The sequence below is a fragment of the Alosa alosa genome, chromosome 10 (assembly GCF_017589495.1).
Source record: "Alosa alosa isolate M-15738 ecotype Scorff River chromosome 10, AALO_Geno_1.1, whole genome shotgun sequence".
NCBI classification, from domain to species: Eukaryota; Metazoa; Chordata; class Actinopteri; order Clupeiformes; family Clupeidae; genus Alosa; species Alosa alosa.
In genome coordinates this window covers 28834544-28852211 of record NC_063198.1, presented here as the reverse complement: position 1 = coordinate 28852211, position 17668 = coordinate 28834544, and the positions used below count along the sequence as shown (strand labels likewise).

Here is a 17668-nt window from a genome sequence, read left to right as displayed (position 1 = left end):
GAGATTTGCTTGGTAACACGCTCAAACAAAGACACATACAGAACTCTCTGAGTCATAGTGCTTGATCTTTTGCTAGGAATTCTCCAAAAATTCTAAACTTTCACAGTTTTTTCAATTTCTAAAGACCCCCACTTGTGTATTTTTTGTTGGGAATTTGACCGATGATATTCATTGTGCATTATTGACTTTTTATGCATCAATAAGTATAAGCAAGACTTGTAGTTTTCAAGACTTTCACCCAAAGTTATATACTTCTCAAGGTCTGGAAAACATTTTGTAATTAATTTGTAATTCTGTACTGCTCCTGTTCCTGGTGACACTTACTTCATTTCTGGCGGCAGATGCCCGGTGCAGAGGGGTCAGCCAGCCTTGGTCCTTGGCGTTGACACTAGCACCTGGGAAAGAATGACCACAAAAGAAGCATAGTGTTAAGTATAATTATTCATACCATTGGCAAATTTGGATTTAATCAAATTTCTTATTTAACCAAGAAAAGACAGAAATGTTTTTTACATTTATATTTCCAGCATAATGTACTGCATTTTGTCTTGAATTTATTTTCAAACTGAGGAAGGCTATTGGTCAAATCAAAATGCAATATAGATCAAAATTTAGCATGGGTATGAATAATTTGGGGCTTAACTGCATGGTATGTAGCATGACCAACTTGACCACGGTCAGAGCATCAGCCTACCTGACTTGATGAGGAGGTCCAGGATATGAACATCTCCCATACAGGCTGCAGCATGCAGGGGGGTGCGGCGCTCTTGGTCCTGCACAAACAGAGAGCACAGCCATTTCAGTCCCAGGGCTTTCATTTACGCCGCTACCGTCCAGTTTACACGCTACCTTTCAACCGCCCATCTACTACTTTGATTAATTGTGGACGGGTTAAATGGTGACGCAGTGCCTAACGTTAACTAGCATTGTTATCTAAAGGGAGAGAGATGATATCAGTACGGAGCTCTGGTTTTTCCTTTTTTTTTTTAACCCTGGGAATACACAATGGACCATAATTTAAATTATGAACAATGTGACATCAGTCTGACAACTGATGACCCTCACCCTGGCCAAATTCCAACATTTGCATTCTGATCTGGATCCAGATGACCGTGTAAGAGTGTAAGAGTACCAAAATATATAGTACATACAAATTGAGTACATCAGTACTTTTTAAATTGTGTTCGAGCAGACACACACACACACAGAGGGGGTGGATGGACCCGATTACAATAGCACCCATTATAATATTAACTAAATGTTACAGCAGCCTTTCTTTGCTCTTCCGCCCCGCTTTCTGCTGCTCCACCCAGGCTGAGCTACACCTGGCTGCCAGGTGAGGTGCACCTGACACTATGTGGATCACTGGGTGATCAAGCAGCAGTTGTGGCTGAGGGAGAGGCTTCCATCTAGGCAAAATAATTACAGTTTTCTTACGTAGAGTTTTCATGACTGTAGTTTCACTGGATCTAAACAAACCTTCGAAGTGGCATCTATAGCATTGCATGTGGACATGTGGCATCATTTCTACCTCACAAATATCTTGATTTGATGATTAAATGTAGGCTATAGCCGTTTAAACATGGAAGCAGTTTAGAAACGTGGAAGCAACAAGGAAGCAGCTTAGCCACATAATACAGATTCCATGTCAGGTGTAATACTAATATTTTACGTCTCAAAGACTGGCAGCTATTATGGGAGAAGCTTTTTTTTACCTCAAAAGTAAAGCCAAGTAACGTCAGTAAATGTAAGGATTTTAAACGCAGGCAGTGAAATGCACGAGGAAACCCATGCTAAAATAAAAATTATTTTAGCATGGGTTTCGTAGTGACACATTTTATTTTGTTGGTATGAATGTGTTGCAGTATATGATTCCTACAGTGTAAAAAAAAATAATGTCATAGAACCGTTGTAATATTATTTAAATCCATCACTGTGGTCGCCACTATATATGGTTACATTGATTTGTTTAGATCCAGTGAAATTGCTACCTTGGCAATGCCACGTCATGGCTTCGGTACTCTATCAAAGTTTGTTTGTTAAAGTCTTGCATTCAATACATATGAAATATAAACATACAATGCATAAAAGACCACCAAATAGGCTTAAAGGAAACTTCATGAGCATCATGAGTACCTGACTTCAGGTTGAGTAAGTGGCTTTCGCATCCCAGGCACAGCCAGCCTGAAACTATTTGTTGCCAAAAGATCAATCTCATTAAGCTACCTAGTCGGACTACTGGTCAGTGTGAGAAGAGTGTGCTACTCAGATCAGGGAAGGGACAGTTTCGGGATACGGTTTCACTTGATGAGGGTGCAATTTCCTCACAATGTCCGACTTCAGAAAACTCTCCTGAAGAACGTGTTACAATAATCGACTCATCATTGACTTGGACAAATGGACTGGATGTCAAATCATGGCATTACGCCACTAACCAGTAACAAAGTCATTTAGTGGCGACTAGTTTGTGAAATGGGCAACCTCACAATTCATCATGGCACAAGACTTGCCCAATAATACAGTATGTGCAGAATACGGTTCACTGAGGTTCTTTTAATATTTAGCCTAATATTTTAACACATTACTTAGAAATTACATGCAATTGAAACAAAAAAAAACATGAAAAAAATGTCTGCATGGTCTTGTCACCCATACAAAAATAGTCAGTTTCTTTCCCTCAGTTGGGATTAATTTGTGTGAATCTTTGTGGTGCCTGTATCTGTGTGAGTGAAACAGGTGAGTGTGAGTGTAATTGGCAGAAGGATGTATGAAAACACAGAATTGCAAGAGCAGATCTGCTAATCCTGTCAGCAAGCAGTTGGGCAGATTAGAGTTAAGGGATCAGAGAGCCAAGAGGTCAGGAGAGACAGAGCTTTGGAAATGTGAACACATTGGACTACCATCCCTACTTGGCAACATGCCTGCACTTGTAAATGCTCGCTGGCTGGCTTGCTCGCTGGCTGGCTAGCTAGCTAGCCCACTCCTCTCAGGTTTAACACACAGTGTCCAGGCTAGCTTCTTAAAGGGATGGTCTGGTGTATGCACAACTTAGGATCAATTTATGGATGATAACAGGTTCAAACTTTCATTTGGGAGCAAAATTACGCTATTCAGAAAAGTTTTGAGCTATCGTGTCTTGTTTTCATGAGTTTTGATCGTTGTCTGCATTAGCAACTAAATGGCTTATAGCCTGTAGCAGCTTAGAGCCACATCAAAATAAATCACTATTTTCAAACCAGACAAGTCTTAAAATAGCTTTACACTTCGGTGATGGTGTAGAGAGGGTCCCTATAAAGAAATCTAAGTATTGTAAACTTACAACACAGAGAGGTTATAACAAGGACTGTTTCTGAAGGCAGCACATTGCCTTACTTCATGTTCCGGTAGCGTCAAATCAGTGGGCACATCTGACTTTTGCAGCATTGTGAAGATCTGAACGTGATGCATGTTTGTACTGTAAGATTCAGGCAGATATGCACAGCACTGCAAGATGGCACAACGGTGTAGGGCTGCTCGATTATGGCAAAAATAATCATGATGATTTTGTTCAATATTGAGATAACCATTATTAAACACGATTACTCAGTGATTTGGAACTATCATCCATTTTCAAAACTTACATGTTTTACATTTTTATGCCTAGACATCATATGGGTTTTGAATCCTATGAAAATGGCTGGGTATGAAAAGGGTGAAGGGTATGGATGAAAAAGCGGCAACAATCATCCAGGGCCCTGAGCTCAATAAACACTCACAGAAGGAGTCTGCCATTGTTAGAAATCAGTCCTGCTTGCAAAATGCAACATCCGAGGCGCTCAACAACATACAGCAGCTCTGCAAACACAACGACACAAACAAAAGGCAGAAAAATCCCAAGATCATTCTCTTACCAGTGCATTGACTTCTTCTTTCTTGTGCAACAAAAACTTCACTTCTTCTACATTTCGGCTAAATATAGCCTGGACCAGAGGTGTCTGAAAGAAACAAGAGCAGAATTATAATTAGGCGGTTTGTACATCGGAAGCTACCTGTTAGCCAGGTGAGAGAAATCCAAAACAACTCAGCCGGAACACTTTTCAGGCCACAGCACTGATGACCAGACCGTTTTCCTGCTGTGTAATGTTTCGTTAATTTACACAACACTAGAGAGAAAGGAGTTATCCCAGTATTCAGCTCTTCAGATACAGAGGGGGCAGGCTGCTTAAATCAGACTGAAAGAAGGGAGGCATTCATGGAGGCTGGGGTGTGGTTATCCATGTCGTTACCAACACTGCTAAGGGAAAGAGGTTGAGATTTGCATGGCTAAAATAAAATGCTGGGCTTTACAACTTTACAATTCAGATTTTACAAATAAAAACAAATGGTCTGGTTTAATACGTTCTGCTTATGCTATACTCACTCTACTTATCCTTGAAATGGTAACTTTATGAGCAAACCTTGTACCCACTAATAGGGATGGACAATATAGGGCGATGCAGATGATATATGACAATACATCACATGGTATTGGGTGTGATAACTCTATAAATGACTGTGAATCATACCATTCACCACTATTGTTTTGGTCACATGACAGTCTTGAGAGCCATGCACAAACACTGATCCACTATAAAAACAAAATCTAACCATTAGCAATGAATTCTTTCTCCTTGCCTACAGTTTGAACTCTGCCTACTGTCATGCTTGTTTTACTCCACATATGAGCAGGCCACATAGCATGTACCACATAGCATTGTAACACCCTACAGGTTAGCATAGCATGTACCACATACCATTGTAACACCCCTACAGGTTAGCAGGCTAGCAAGCCTTTAATTAGTCTAATGTCAACTTTACTACAGTTGGTACGTGGACGGGTTTTAAATGCCTTTTCAATAGATTGCCATTTTCTTTTTGTTAAAACACATGCCATCCACTTCAAAGACGTTAACTTTTGTTGTGAAATGTCTTCTGGGTCAAGATCAACAGCGCAGTTGTGTCCCAAGTTATTGCCAGGCTATAAGGTTATGGTGTTTAGCTATTGCTAGGCTATAAGGTTATGGTGTTTAGCTAACAAGGTTAGTTGAAAGAACAACGAAAAGAAAAAAGGCATGCACCTACTAGTTTGCTGTCCTATCAGATCACAGTGGCTTGAATGTAAGCTACACAGCATCTTGAATTTCCCCTTGGGGATCAATAAAGTATCCATCTATCTATCTATCTATCTATCGGTATAATGTTTAATTGACTAACAACAATGTTGTTGCAATAAAGAGCATCCAACTTTATGATGGCAATTTCATTCAATAAAGCTACTATTATGGGTAATGGGAGTTATGGGAATTCCCACAAAAGGCGACGATACATTACCATTGCGATATATGGACCAGAGTATATTATTGTGATTCTTTTACGCATACTTAATCATGTGCACTGGGAGTCTCTATAGTCATCCTATCTTGGTAAAATTGTTCATGTCTGACTTCCTTTACAAGTTACACATAATGGATGAGATAATCTGAGAACCAATGTGATCAGAGATAGAATGTGCAAAAATAAAAATCACAGTATATGTATTTTGATGCTACCATACTAGCCTGCACTGTTTTTCCCCCACCCACCATAAAATTACATACTGGGGGGATATCCTGCAATATTGTTTTAACGAATATTATGAAAAAGTATTCAGCAGAATTCTGCAGACATTTGTTGAGACTTCTGATGTAGGCTAGCTATGATACTACAAAGCCATAATCAGGAAATGTTTTCCTCTATGTCCTGGAGGCCTCATTAAAGCGATGGTTCGGAGTAATTTCACCCTAGGGTCCTTTGCACCATGACCCCGAGCCAAACACCCTCCCAGAGCCTGTTTTCCCATGGTCGAACCCTGGTCGACCCAGTCGTAATGGTACCAACTTTTATCTCGTAAATTACCCCACTAATAATGCCCTGAATGGTACGAAACTTCTACAGTAGTACAACTATGTTCTTTACTCATACAATGAGGCATTGAGACGTTTGTAAATACACCAGGAGTTTATTTAAATAACACTTGCCTGAGGGATGCTACTATCTGCTGCGCCGACGTTACTTCCATGATTTGGGAAAAGCCCGTAAAAGTCCAGGCAGGAAGCATGCATAAGGATGTAGATCCAGGAATGCACTAATATTTTTTTCGTAGTACCAGTTTGCAACAATTATTAGTTAACACTAAGTTGTAAACACTTCGGAAAAAATATTTTAAAAAACTGGATATACCAAAAAACGTTGATGTAATCGCTTCCTGTAACGTCGACGCAGCGGTATCAGAGAGGGTTAAAGCGGAGCTAGTAATCAAGGATCTTTGGCGGTATAGTAGGAGATGTAAACGGGCTCTGGTTCGACAGGTTCTGGGAGGGTGTTTGGCTCAACACTCTGGGAGGGTGTTTGGGGTCATGGTGCAAAGGACCCTAGGGTGAACTTACTCCGAACCATCGCTTTAACATGTCTGTAGCTACCAACTGCAACTGTCTGTATCTCTTGCTCTGCTTACAATTTCATCTAGAAATAGAGCAATTCGTGGTGCAACATGACAGTAATCATAGTGCATTATCGTACATACATGGAAAAGCAATTGGGAATATTAAAATGTACAAGACAAATCTAAATCTACTTGACACACATCACATCCGGAATAGCAATATTCATATAAATCATATAAATTCTGCTCGAACTAACGGTGTATCTGAACTAGTAAGACTACGAACTCAGTTGTTTAGTCATGCAATAAATTAAGGGGGGGAATCTCAACTGGCGATAACAGTCACTCGTGCAGTATTTGTTACCTGGCGCTACGTTCAGCAACCATTGTCATATCCACGTTCACACCAGCATAAATCAACCCCAAGGTGGTAATGTCGCTAACCCTAATACTGCGTGACATTATAAAAGAGCTCGTACGCTTGGAATAGCACATGAACGAAGTCAAATTACAAATGTAGCTACCTAACGTGATATCGCTACCGCTAGACAAGGTAGTGTACGTTAATGTTAACGCTGAAATGTAACGTTATTCGTTCAGTCTGAGCCTCAAAAGATCAGCAGACAACGTTTCAAATAACCAATTCTTCAACGTTAACCGTGCAAATAATTGTAGAAGTCACTGATCTACTAAAATCTACGTTTGCTGATCTGGCTGTCGGAAAATCTTGCTGCAAAATGTGTTTAAATTGCTTTATACATTCTGTGTTAGCTATCTAAGTTAGCTGACCATCTACTGGCAAAAACTGAAACTGGCGCTAATGTTAGCTGACGTTGTTGAGCGTCGCAGATTCATTGACTCTGCAATCCAAATTAGAAAATCTTAATTAGAGCACATTCATTAGAACCCATTGCAGAATTTAAGTGTAGATGGGAATAACTGCGTGTTTCGGAGTACATTTAAATGTAAGTATGCAGTTTAGCTAGATAGCAAGCTCATCGGGGCGTGCTACGAAGCACGGTAACATTAGCACCATGTCGTAGTTCAATACGACACTAACTTACAATGCAAATTATAGCTGCCCATCCGAGATACCAAGTTGTTCTGCAATTTATGCTTTTTTCGCCATCAGACTTACACTACTAAGTAGATCACGGCAGTTCGTTCAAAACGCATAGCTTTATTACACGGATCATGAGGCCAGTTAGCTAGATTAGGCCCTGTAACGCTATAGTAGCTAGCAATCAAACCCGCCCTCATTTGGAAAACGGGATAAAGAAAGCAGCGATATGTAACCTTAGCTTGCTAACATTAGCTATTTGACCTACCTGGTCGGTTATATTTAGTATTCCCATCTCCCTTGGTCAGTCAGGGCGAAGCTCCTTCATTAGGATTGGGTAGAGAGGTAACAGGGATATTTTTGTTTGATTATGATAATTTTAGGGGAAGGGATAGCTCTGTGTCCGTGTGTGGTTCGGCGTTGTTTATTGCTCTGATAGACAGGCAGTGCGTTGAGCTGTATCCACCTACAGGAACGGCGGCGGCAGTACGGCATTGAAAGGATGAGGAAACAGCGACACGTGGTGGTGGTTGTGGGGTAACGCTAGATAATTTCTAATCACACGGCTTTACATTTTTCCATCAAACAAAGACATGACTGGCACAAGAACTATTTTGTAAACCTTTATCAAATTTTTTTTTTTTTTTTTTTTTGGGGGAGGGGGTAAGTGCAGGAGAATGCCGACCGATAAAGGTAATGAAAATTTCCTTCCCAGCCAAGTACAGCGTTTGCCGTTATTGTACATTTCCCTATACAATATTATGCGAAAAAATGTAAAAATAGGTCATTCTCATGAGAATAATCAGAACTCTGGTGCCTAGGTTTCTTTTCTCGCGATAGTTGGATATGACGTGTGGCGCTCCATGACGACCCTCTGCTAAGCTAAGCTACATTTCCCTGCAATGACAGGAACAGTAAGACCCTAACGTTTAACACATAAGAACCAGCACTGTACGCTTGAGTTGACCTGTTACATAATACAACTTTACTTGCAAATCCTTTGGGATAGCAGGTGGTCTTGTTTGGATTACAAAACCATAGGACGGAGAAAATGCTGTCGGGTAACCTCTGTTATAACCAGAGACGGTTAATGGATGTTTGTTAACGTGAAACGAGCTAATGTCAGTTGGCAGCTAACTAGCTGGTCAGCGTTAGTTTATCAAACCTGTTTAAAGTGTGCATGCTGCTTGGCAGTTACTTTCAGACATACTTAGTACATGTCCAACAAATGCTTTCCTGGTCGAATATGTGGCTAGTTTATTTAACGTGACGAATCGCAGTGTAGCTAGATAACAGTTGCTTGTTAACCACCACCGGTTGACCCCGAAGGCAGCTGTACCTAACCAGCGACAATTAGCTAAGATATCACCAGAGTTTGGCCAACTGGCAAGCTAGTCTAGCTGTAAGTTAACATTACAGCAAGCTAACTTTACTTGAAACATTACTAGACATTATTGTTGGGTCAGCTCTGCTAGATGGCTGTTTCCCTAGCCGCTCGTCGGCTACCGATGGGAGTACGAACATTCAGTGATTTTATAGAAATTGTGACACTTGGCTCGACCCATTCCACATCTGTAACCTCAAGGGTACTACGGAAACAACCAATCAGGTGAGCGACATGTAATTGTTAAATAATGGTCGAAAACCTAGAAAACTACCCTGTCGTTTGCCCCTTATTTGTAAATGTGAACCATCCATTAACGGTAACGTTACACACATCATAGCGAATATTATCAAAGTAGTTCTAGCCTAACTGTCAGCTCTACGTTACATCTCTACGTTAACTTACATCTGTTAACTGTTAATTCACACAATTTAGGTAACATTAACTTCATCGTTAAATGTTTCCTTTCGTCCTAAAACAGAGCTAACAGGTATTGTTGCTTGGCTTCTTGAAAGAATCATACATAGTTTTATGTTATAAAATAACGTTATACGTTATGTAAACGTTACGTTATGTTTGTTCTGTGTAGTTTTCTTGTGCACCAACAACCTAGGTTTCGACAAGTTAAGGGACTAAACTTACAAAAGTCTAGTTCGCGAGATTTGATATACGTATTCATAAGGCATTCTACAATTTGTTTTGCAACAAGGGTTGTATTTTTAGCAATATATCAGTTATTTTTCAGTTGGCCTAAACATGGTCACTTAAAAGTGATCCTTTATGAATACAGGGTGGCATTATCTCCCAAATCCTGATAACTGGTGTGGGTTTGGTTGATGTGTAATTGTCTATATTTACCACACAGCACAGTCTGTCTATGGTATTTACCACACAGCACAGTCTGTCTATGGATCCATCTATTCCAAACACACCTCACCAATTCATTATTTTCTATTTAGGGGTAATCTCGGTCTAATGCCTGTGTCTCCTGTACAGTATAGTGGTTTAAGGTAAAGCCATGGTCTCCTCCTCCCCTGTCAGGTACCTAGCATCATGTGGCATCCTTATGACAAGACACCCCAGATTGTGGTACCATTTTGACAGAAACCCAGCACCCATACCTTCAAGCCGAACCTTCATCAGTCTGACCAATAAAAGGAAACAGTACTCAGAACGCAGAATTATTGGGTAAGTAGGCTACCACTTCAGTGTACTCCAGGAACCCTCAATGTGTTCTTTGTATCCCTGTGGCAAGTATTACAGATCAGTTTAATGAAAATATTCCTCATAAGCTAAATAAGTTTTATTTAGCTAATTAAGCTCATTTTCTGACAGGGTTTTATTAACAAATATGTCTCCTGAAATCTGAGAGGTCTGAAGGTATATCATTAAAGCCTATCTGACATGTATTCTGTGAGTTACTGGGAGCCAGTGCAGGGACTTAAGTATGGGAGTTATAGACCTATGGTCAGATCTTTTGGTTTTCGTAAGAACCCTCACTAATGCATTTTGTCTTAATGGTCTTTTTTGGGAAGGCCTGTAGAAAGTCCATTCAGTGCAGTAGTCAACTGTACTGGAAATAAAAGCATGGATTAAGTTTGATCTGATTTGAAACATTTTCCCATTGAAAAAAGATGAAAACTCATTCCATTTGTTAGGTTGGAAAAGTTCAGGATCTACTTGTGAAGGGGGAATTGTTTACTTTTCTCAATGGCTGAGAATAGCACAGGAGTTTTGTTTATGTTTCTGCTGATATTAGAGAAAAAAAGACTGTCTTGCCTTGCATACTTTAGAGTTATGTGCTGAGCATTCTTTTATGGATTTGATAGTAGAGCTGAAGTTTATTTTTGTGCCATTTTCTCACAGTCTTCATATATTCATTTGTAAGAAGTTTAACCCATGGGTTTTGGTTACATAGTCCCATTACTATTCAAAACACTATGTCATCCATAGTATGTATGTACCATTGTTTTAAATTATAATGGTCCAGTAGCTCATCTACTGCCCTGATTGTTGACATGGCATCTCTGAAAGCAGCACCTCAAAGAGAGCACATGTGTGATCATTGATAATTCGCTTTCCTCCCCTCATACATCTGTGACACTGTGTACATCTGTGACACACCGATTGAAGCCGTGTGTGGAGGGCATGAGCTCTTCTGAAACGTCAGTTACCATGGCCCTAAAAATTAAGGCAGAAAAAGAACAACTTTTAAACACCTTACAACTGTTACATAGCTTTATTTATTCTGCTTTTAAGGTAACTGCTAATACACTGCACATATTTATATTTAATGTATACTACTCTAAACCACCTTCTGTAAATCAACTGTATACTACTGTCTACACTGCACTATATTTATTGTCCTGTTTATGCACCATCTACCTATGCTTTGTACATCACATTGCACTTTTCTGCTTTTTTTGCACTTCTGGTTAGACACAAACTGCATTTCGTTGTCTTTGTACTTGTACTCTGCACAATGACAATAAAGTTGAATCTAATCTAATCTAATCTAATCTAATCTAAAACTGTTGATTTAAGTATTGTCCTTCCTTCCCCCAGCTTTTCCATGCAGGAGATGTACGAGGTGGTGTCCAATGTGGATGACTATAAGCATTTCGTCCCCTGGTGCAAGAAGTCCCAGACCATTATGAAGAGGGCCGGTCACGCTAAGGCCCAGCTTGAAGTGGGGTTCCCTCCTGTAGTGGAGAGATACACATCGATGATCACTAATGTCCGGCCTCACCTGGTCAAGGTACGCATTGCACATGCTGAAAGTTGTTCAGCAACCACCACCATGCTTCAACACTGTTCCTCACATATTTAGGGTTCACAATTTAAACTGTTAAACTTTCGAGAAAATGCAAATTGTTGCCGGCAGATTTATCAGTTTGAAGTCCCGCTTTTCTTAGTCTAATTGTTGCTACAGCTGTCAAACATCGCAGAATCTTTCTCTTTGCCATTGGGATCTGCAGAACATGGGTACAGGTGCAGAACACAAACAAATGATGTTTACAGTACCCTTCTTTAATATCACAGAAAGGCTTCCTTTCTGTAATATTAAGGTAACTGGTTTACAGACAGTATTGCCTATGGACCCTTTCAAGAGAGTTCCATGATCAGCATCATAGTTGGCCCCACAAGGCTTCCATTTTAACATTCCATATGAGGAAGTAGATTGGGGCCCAAATAGAACATTCAAGCATTGTTTTTGTTTTTATTGTTGAAAGGGTCTATAGTAGTTTGCGTCTGTTGGAACCATAGCCTGTATCGTCAACCCGTGATAACTAGTCAGTAAACACTAACAAAGTTACAGTAATGATAGCTAGCTTGCTAAAATAGTTATCTCTAAGTCGTAATGCTGGGTTTATACCCATCATTCCTAGTGACTTTAGACATCTCTTAAACACTACAACACAACTAAAATCAATAATTTAGCCTAAATCAATACATTGTATGCTTGTGTACATGTAGTATTCTAGACTTTACTATCATGACAACAAAAATCATAATTGGGAGTGACATACCTGGATCACGGAAACTGTCGTCAAATCATGTATTTAGTAAAGTTTTAGCAAGTGTCTGTGAGACAAGACATCCGACTGGTAGGGTGCCAAGCTTTCACGGTACATCTTATTTTGACAGAAAGTTACACTATCTCCAGGCAGTTTGTCTCTGGGTTGATGTTTTGCTTTAGGAATTTTTAAAAAATACTTTTCAAAATTGTGTACATCCTTGATACAGGCTACTAGAGAAGCATGTATGTCATCAAAGTCACGATACTACCAAATTTCTAGGAGGAGTTGCATTCCAAATAAGATGTAAGAACCACTTCCCAGAGAACAGTATTGTGGCCATATGATCCATTCACTTGATCGTAATAAAACTACCGATCCGATTAGAATTTTATTCGGAATGAAAGGGGTGGTGTATTCCGTTTCCACAGCCATGTATATGGTCAATTGGGTTGCCCGCTGTAGCTTCTCAAGCAAAAGCAAAACAGCAACGGCTATTCCGATCAAAGATTCTAGAGCGCTTGGGAGCACCTGATCAGAGTAGAACTTACCTCTTGTAAACAAACGGCACGCAATTTTCATTCGGAGTAGTTTAATTAGAATGACAAAAACAAAAAAACCTGTTCATGTAAACGCGGCTAATGTTGGAAGTAAATAATGTCCACGTTACTTTTTTCCCCTATGTAGGCTATATGTTCAGATGGCAAACTCTTCAACCACCTGGAGACTATATGGAGATTCAGTCCGGGTATTCCTGGGTATCCCCGAACGTGCACAGTTGACTTCTCTGTAAGTGCAGGCCTGTGTCATTAATAAGATGTTTCCAAGAATTTTGTGATTGGCTGATAGAATCAAGAATTTTGTGACTGGCTGATAGAATCATTACATTTTTACATTAAACATTTTGCATTTAAACACAGCAAACGTTATTCCTCAGCTCCATGTGCAATTCTACACAATCTCACGTGAAAGAATGGTTTGCAACAAGCTGTGAAAGCAGTGATATTTTTGCAGAGATGTTTTCTGCATTGTATGATCAGAATCAGGTTTATGTGGCCAAGTGAGTCAGTGGAGAACAGTCATTGTGTGCACTAATGTGTCTTTCCATTTGTCTCGTAAGTCCCCCGCCCGAGTTGGAAAGTGTAAATTACCCAGCTTTCTTGCGGCATTTCATGGAGGCACGCCCCTTTACCGGAGTTCTTGAGGGTACCCCATGGTGGCCGTACGACCTTACGACAAACATCCACCCCATAGACGCCCATAGTTGAGATGAGATGACCTGTATTTTCTTTGTATTTGTACTGTGTTGGTCATTTTAATGTCGATTCAATGCTCTTAGACACTAGATTACATTGCTGCTTCAATCCGGTCACCAATTCATGCATTGCACGGTCTTGCTGTATGTGCAATACAATGTAACAATTTGTTTTCCAGCCGGTTTGCTAAAGAGGCTACATGTAGCACAAAACAATAACACTGACTAGCCTGATAATGCCCCTCGTGGCTCGAGAGAAACGCGACAGCACTTTTTGAAATTGAAATAGGTGAAATTCAGTTACTAAAAACGTTTTTTATTATTAATTCACATTGACCATACCCAACAAGGGAGAATGAGGGACGTGTTCTTGTGCGTGTTCTAGACAAATGTCCAGCACTAACGAGACAGCTGCTGCCCTGGTGGCATCCATGTTCTTCCCAAAAAGACTACAAACCCCAGCGTTCACGCTAGCAACTCAATCGTACGGGTGGGCGTACGAGACTAATGGAAAGTCCAATAACTCACTTGGTCAAATATACCTGATTCTGCTTTCTATATCAGATAATTCTATTCTGAATTGAATTCTGCTCTGATAGTCTGAACTTGTACTCTGGTTGCCTAGATCTCCTTCGAGTTCCGCTCCTTGCTTCACTCGCAGCTGGCTACCATGTTCTTTGACGAAGTCGTCAAGCAGATGGTGGTCGCCTTCGAGAACCGCTGTGGCAAGATCTACGGCCCCGAGACCCGCATCCCCCGAGAGCTCATGTTCCACGAGGTGCACCAAACGTGAGCTCTGCACTGGGACCTACAGCAGGGTGTGTGTGTGTGTGTGTGTGTGTGTGTGTGTGTGTGTGTGTGTGTGTGGATGCTTTGGGGTTGGAGGTTCTGTGAATGGTTCTTGCCTATCTGCATCACGCCACCAGTCGGCTACAGCTGCGAACACTAGCGAAGTGACTGGATCATGTTTTTCCTGCAAAGAGATCCTGCAAGCTCGGTGCTGACTACCTGGTCTGACAAGGTCCATCACCCTCCAGGGGTGCCATTCTGTAGCTTACATGCTCGCTTGTAATTTAGCTGTTCTATTTATTGAAGCAGACACAAACTTTTGAGACACATTGAAAGAGGTCTGAATATATATATATATAATACAGAGAACCTTTTTTTAGTCACACACACATTATGGGGTGTTTGCTGGGTTTCAGTTTTAGGCATGCATTGAACAATGGACATTTATTGGACACTTTGTGTTCAATGTGGGCTTTTAAATTTTAACATTAAACTTAATGTCATAGGTAATGTGCCTATTTTTACTTGGACTTGAAGGAAGTAGAGTGAAGAGGCTTATAAAGACAAAAGTGCAATAACTTCACCTAAGCTGAATCACTCTCTTCTCCACACATATTGGTCTGATATAGTTAATTTGTGAGGATTTTGTTCTACCTTGTGGCCCAATTCTTTATTGCACAATTCAGTGTAAGCTGTGAGGAACTTATCCCTTAAAGGATTCACAAGCATTGAGTATGGATCCAGAACAGATTAAGTATACAATTAAAAAGAACATTTCACACATATTATACTGTTTTTCATCTACACTGGGTGCTTTTTATTGTTTTAATTTGGATAATCATAATATATTATTTAACAGAAATATAACACTTTGTAAAAGTTGAAAGATTCTGTATTTTTATTCAACTTGAAAAAAAGTCTCAACACGTCGTACAAGACTGTGTTCAGCCTGCTTGTGTAAAAGGTCACATACTTCTCTCCACATAGTCAAGTTACAGACAGAGCAGTAGTGTGAAAATGTGTGATTTTGGTTGCTTTTATTCTGCATGGCCAGAGTGTTAAAACAGTTTGAGAGAATTTTAAAACCTGCTTCTATTTTTGCCAGTTTGCTGCAGAAAGGCCGTGTGTGAGTGTGCGTGAGTGTTTGTGCGTGCATGTGTGTGTGAGAGAAAGAGAGAAATTCTATATTTTATCTTAAGTCACTGTTCTTTGTGTGTCTTCCTGTGGTACTCTAAAAGAAATGGTGTTATATGTATCCTTCCTGTATGAGTCTTAGATGTTTTGTCTTTTGGGGTTGAAAAGGTAACTCATTATCTGATCTATTATCAGGTTTGAGTAATGTGACGTGATAGGTGCCATGAATGGTGATGATGCGCTGCTAATAAAGATGATTGTGTTTCATGAATTTGGTCATTACATAGAGGTATAAGTGTATATATACTCTTTTGATCCCGTGAGGGAAATTTGGTCTCTGCATTTATCCCAATCCGTGAATTAGTGAAACACACTCAGCACACAGTGAACACACAGTGAGGTGAAGCACACACTAAGCCCGGCGCAGTGAGCTGCCTGCAACAACAGCGGCGCTCGGGGAGCAGTGAGGGGTTAGGTGCCTTGCTCAAGGGCACTTCAGCCGTGCCTATTGGTCGGGGCAACCCTCCAGTCACAAGTCCGAAGCACTAACCAGTAGGCCACGGCTGCCCCCGGTGAAGGTCATGTTAAGAATGAAAGATATTGGAGTAAGTTTAATGTTCTGTGCATTACAGGCATGCTAAAGTAGGCATTTTCTCATATGGATGAGCATTCTTAATCCAGCTCATGGACCTTGGTTGTCCTGTTTATTGTCTTTTATTTAGCATGACCTGTTCTGTTGAGCTGCCTTATCTGTTTAGTATATAAACTGTAGGCTATGAGGTGTGTTTTTTCTACCACTATGTTCAACCCCTTTTTATGTTTTTAAAGTCCTACCATTCAATCTGGCCTGTCCTTGATTGAATATAACAGATAGGTGTTGATATGAAACATCACATTGCTCTTTCCTGCCATGTGTTTCATGCTCTTCTTTCACCTCAGAGGTACACATCAGAATATCGTGTAGCACCCAAGCTATGTGTATGCCTATTTAAAGAGTTTGAAAGTAACTGGATTCTACTAGAGGCATGATGAGACCTATTTATAGCATAAGAGGGAGGGAGAGTGGAAGACAGCAATGGCAATAGGTATTGTCAAACTTTGGGAGCCATTCACACCACTCATGCTTTTTAAGAGCAGTACACAAGCTCAATAACTCACTGTCACAGTTGTAAGAGGTGTTCACAGGAAACATTTCAAGCTCTTCCATTTGTTTCCTATAAACAGTTTTAACTAAACAACAGTCTTACAGAGATGTGAAGATAAGTCAGAACCAAGCAGTGGGCGTGAGTGTGTGTGTGTGTCTGTCTCTGATAAATTTGGTCATCCTGATTTGCATCGTAGGATGTATTTGACAGATTATAAAGTCTTAGAAAAAATTGCTCCCTGGCAGACTCCAACTTGATGTACTAAAATGTGATGACTTACTGTAGGCTAACAGATGTTATTCAAAGGCAAACTTGCGATGCTCAATCTAATACACATTATTACCCTGTCAGATATATACCTTATTGACCTTATTGAATTACTTTTTATAGATTATGTATACATTAATTAATGCTCATGTTTACATCACAACTCACATCTAACTGAACTCATAGAAATATTTGTAAGATAAGAAATGACGCTGGCCATGCAGAACTCAAAATCTCCATTACATCATTGAGTTTAACTTTATTTTTCAGAACCCAATTGTTTGGTAATTGATCACACAGACACCGATGATATCGTTAACTCATGTATCGTTTACTTATCAAATCTGAACTTCCCACTGACAGTCCCAAGTATCAAACATTCATCAGTCAGGCATAACACAATGCTCTCAGCACAATCGAGCAACTCACTGCATCAGTAGCCCTGACGTCTACAGTGATGAAGTGTTTTGAGAAGCTTGTGAAAAACATTATCTGCTCATCCCTCCCTGCCTCCTTCGACCCCCTCCAATTTGCTTACAGAGCCAACAGGTCTACAGAGGATGCCATCTCAAACCTCATGCACACCACCTTAACTCACCTGGAGGAGGGGAATGGGAATTATGTGAGGATGCTGTTCATTGACTTTAGTTCAGCATTCAACACGATAGTACCTCTCA

At 40.2% G+C, this 17668-nt stretch overlaps 2 protein-coding genes across 2 annotated transcripts in view; one reads left to right on the top strand and one right to left on the bottom strand.

Annotated features, from left to right (window-relative positions):
- The window catches only part of ankrd52a (ankyrin repeat domain 52a), a 34089-nt gene extending 26170 nt beyond the window's left edge, over positions 1–7919 (bottom strand). Inside the window, exons 1-4 of the mRNA XM_048253855.1 lie at positions 7768–7919; positions 3891–3974; positions 695–773; positions 325–395 (exon numbers count right to left, since the gene is read on the bottom strand). Of these exons, the coding sequence (XP_048109812.1) occupies positions 325–395; positions 695–773; positions 3891–3974; positions 7768–7794 (261 nt within the window). The 5' untranslated portion in view covers positions 7795–7919. The remainder of the gene's footprint in view (positions 1–324; positions 396–694; positions 774–3890; positions 3975–7767) is intronic.
- A 406-nt stretch (positions 7920–8325) lies between these two features.
- coq10a (coenzyme Q10A) lies at positions 8326–15850 on the top strand. Its single transcript, XM_048255947.1, has 5 exons — positions 8326–9108; positions 9925–10071; positions 11449–11641; positions 13089–13190; positions 14282–15850. Exons 1-5 carry the CDS (start codon positions 8975–8977, stop codon positions 14447–14449), a joined length of 744 nt encoding a protein of 247 aa, XP_048111904.1. The 5' UTR covers positions 8326–8974; the 3' UTR covers positions 14450–15850.
- The last annotated feature ends 1818 nt before the right edge of the window (positions 15851–17668 follow it).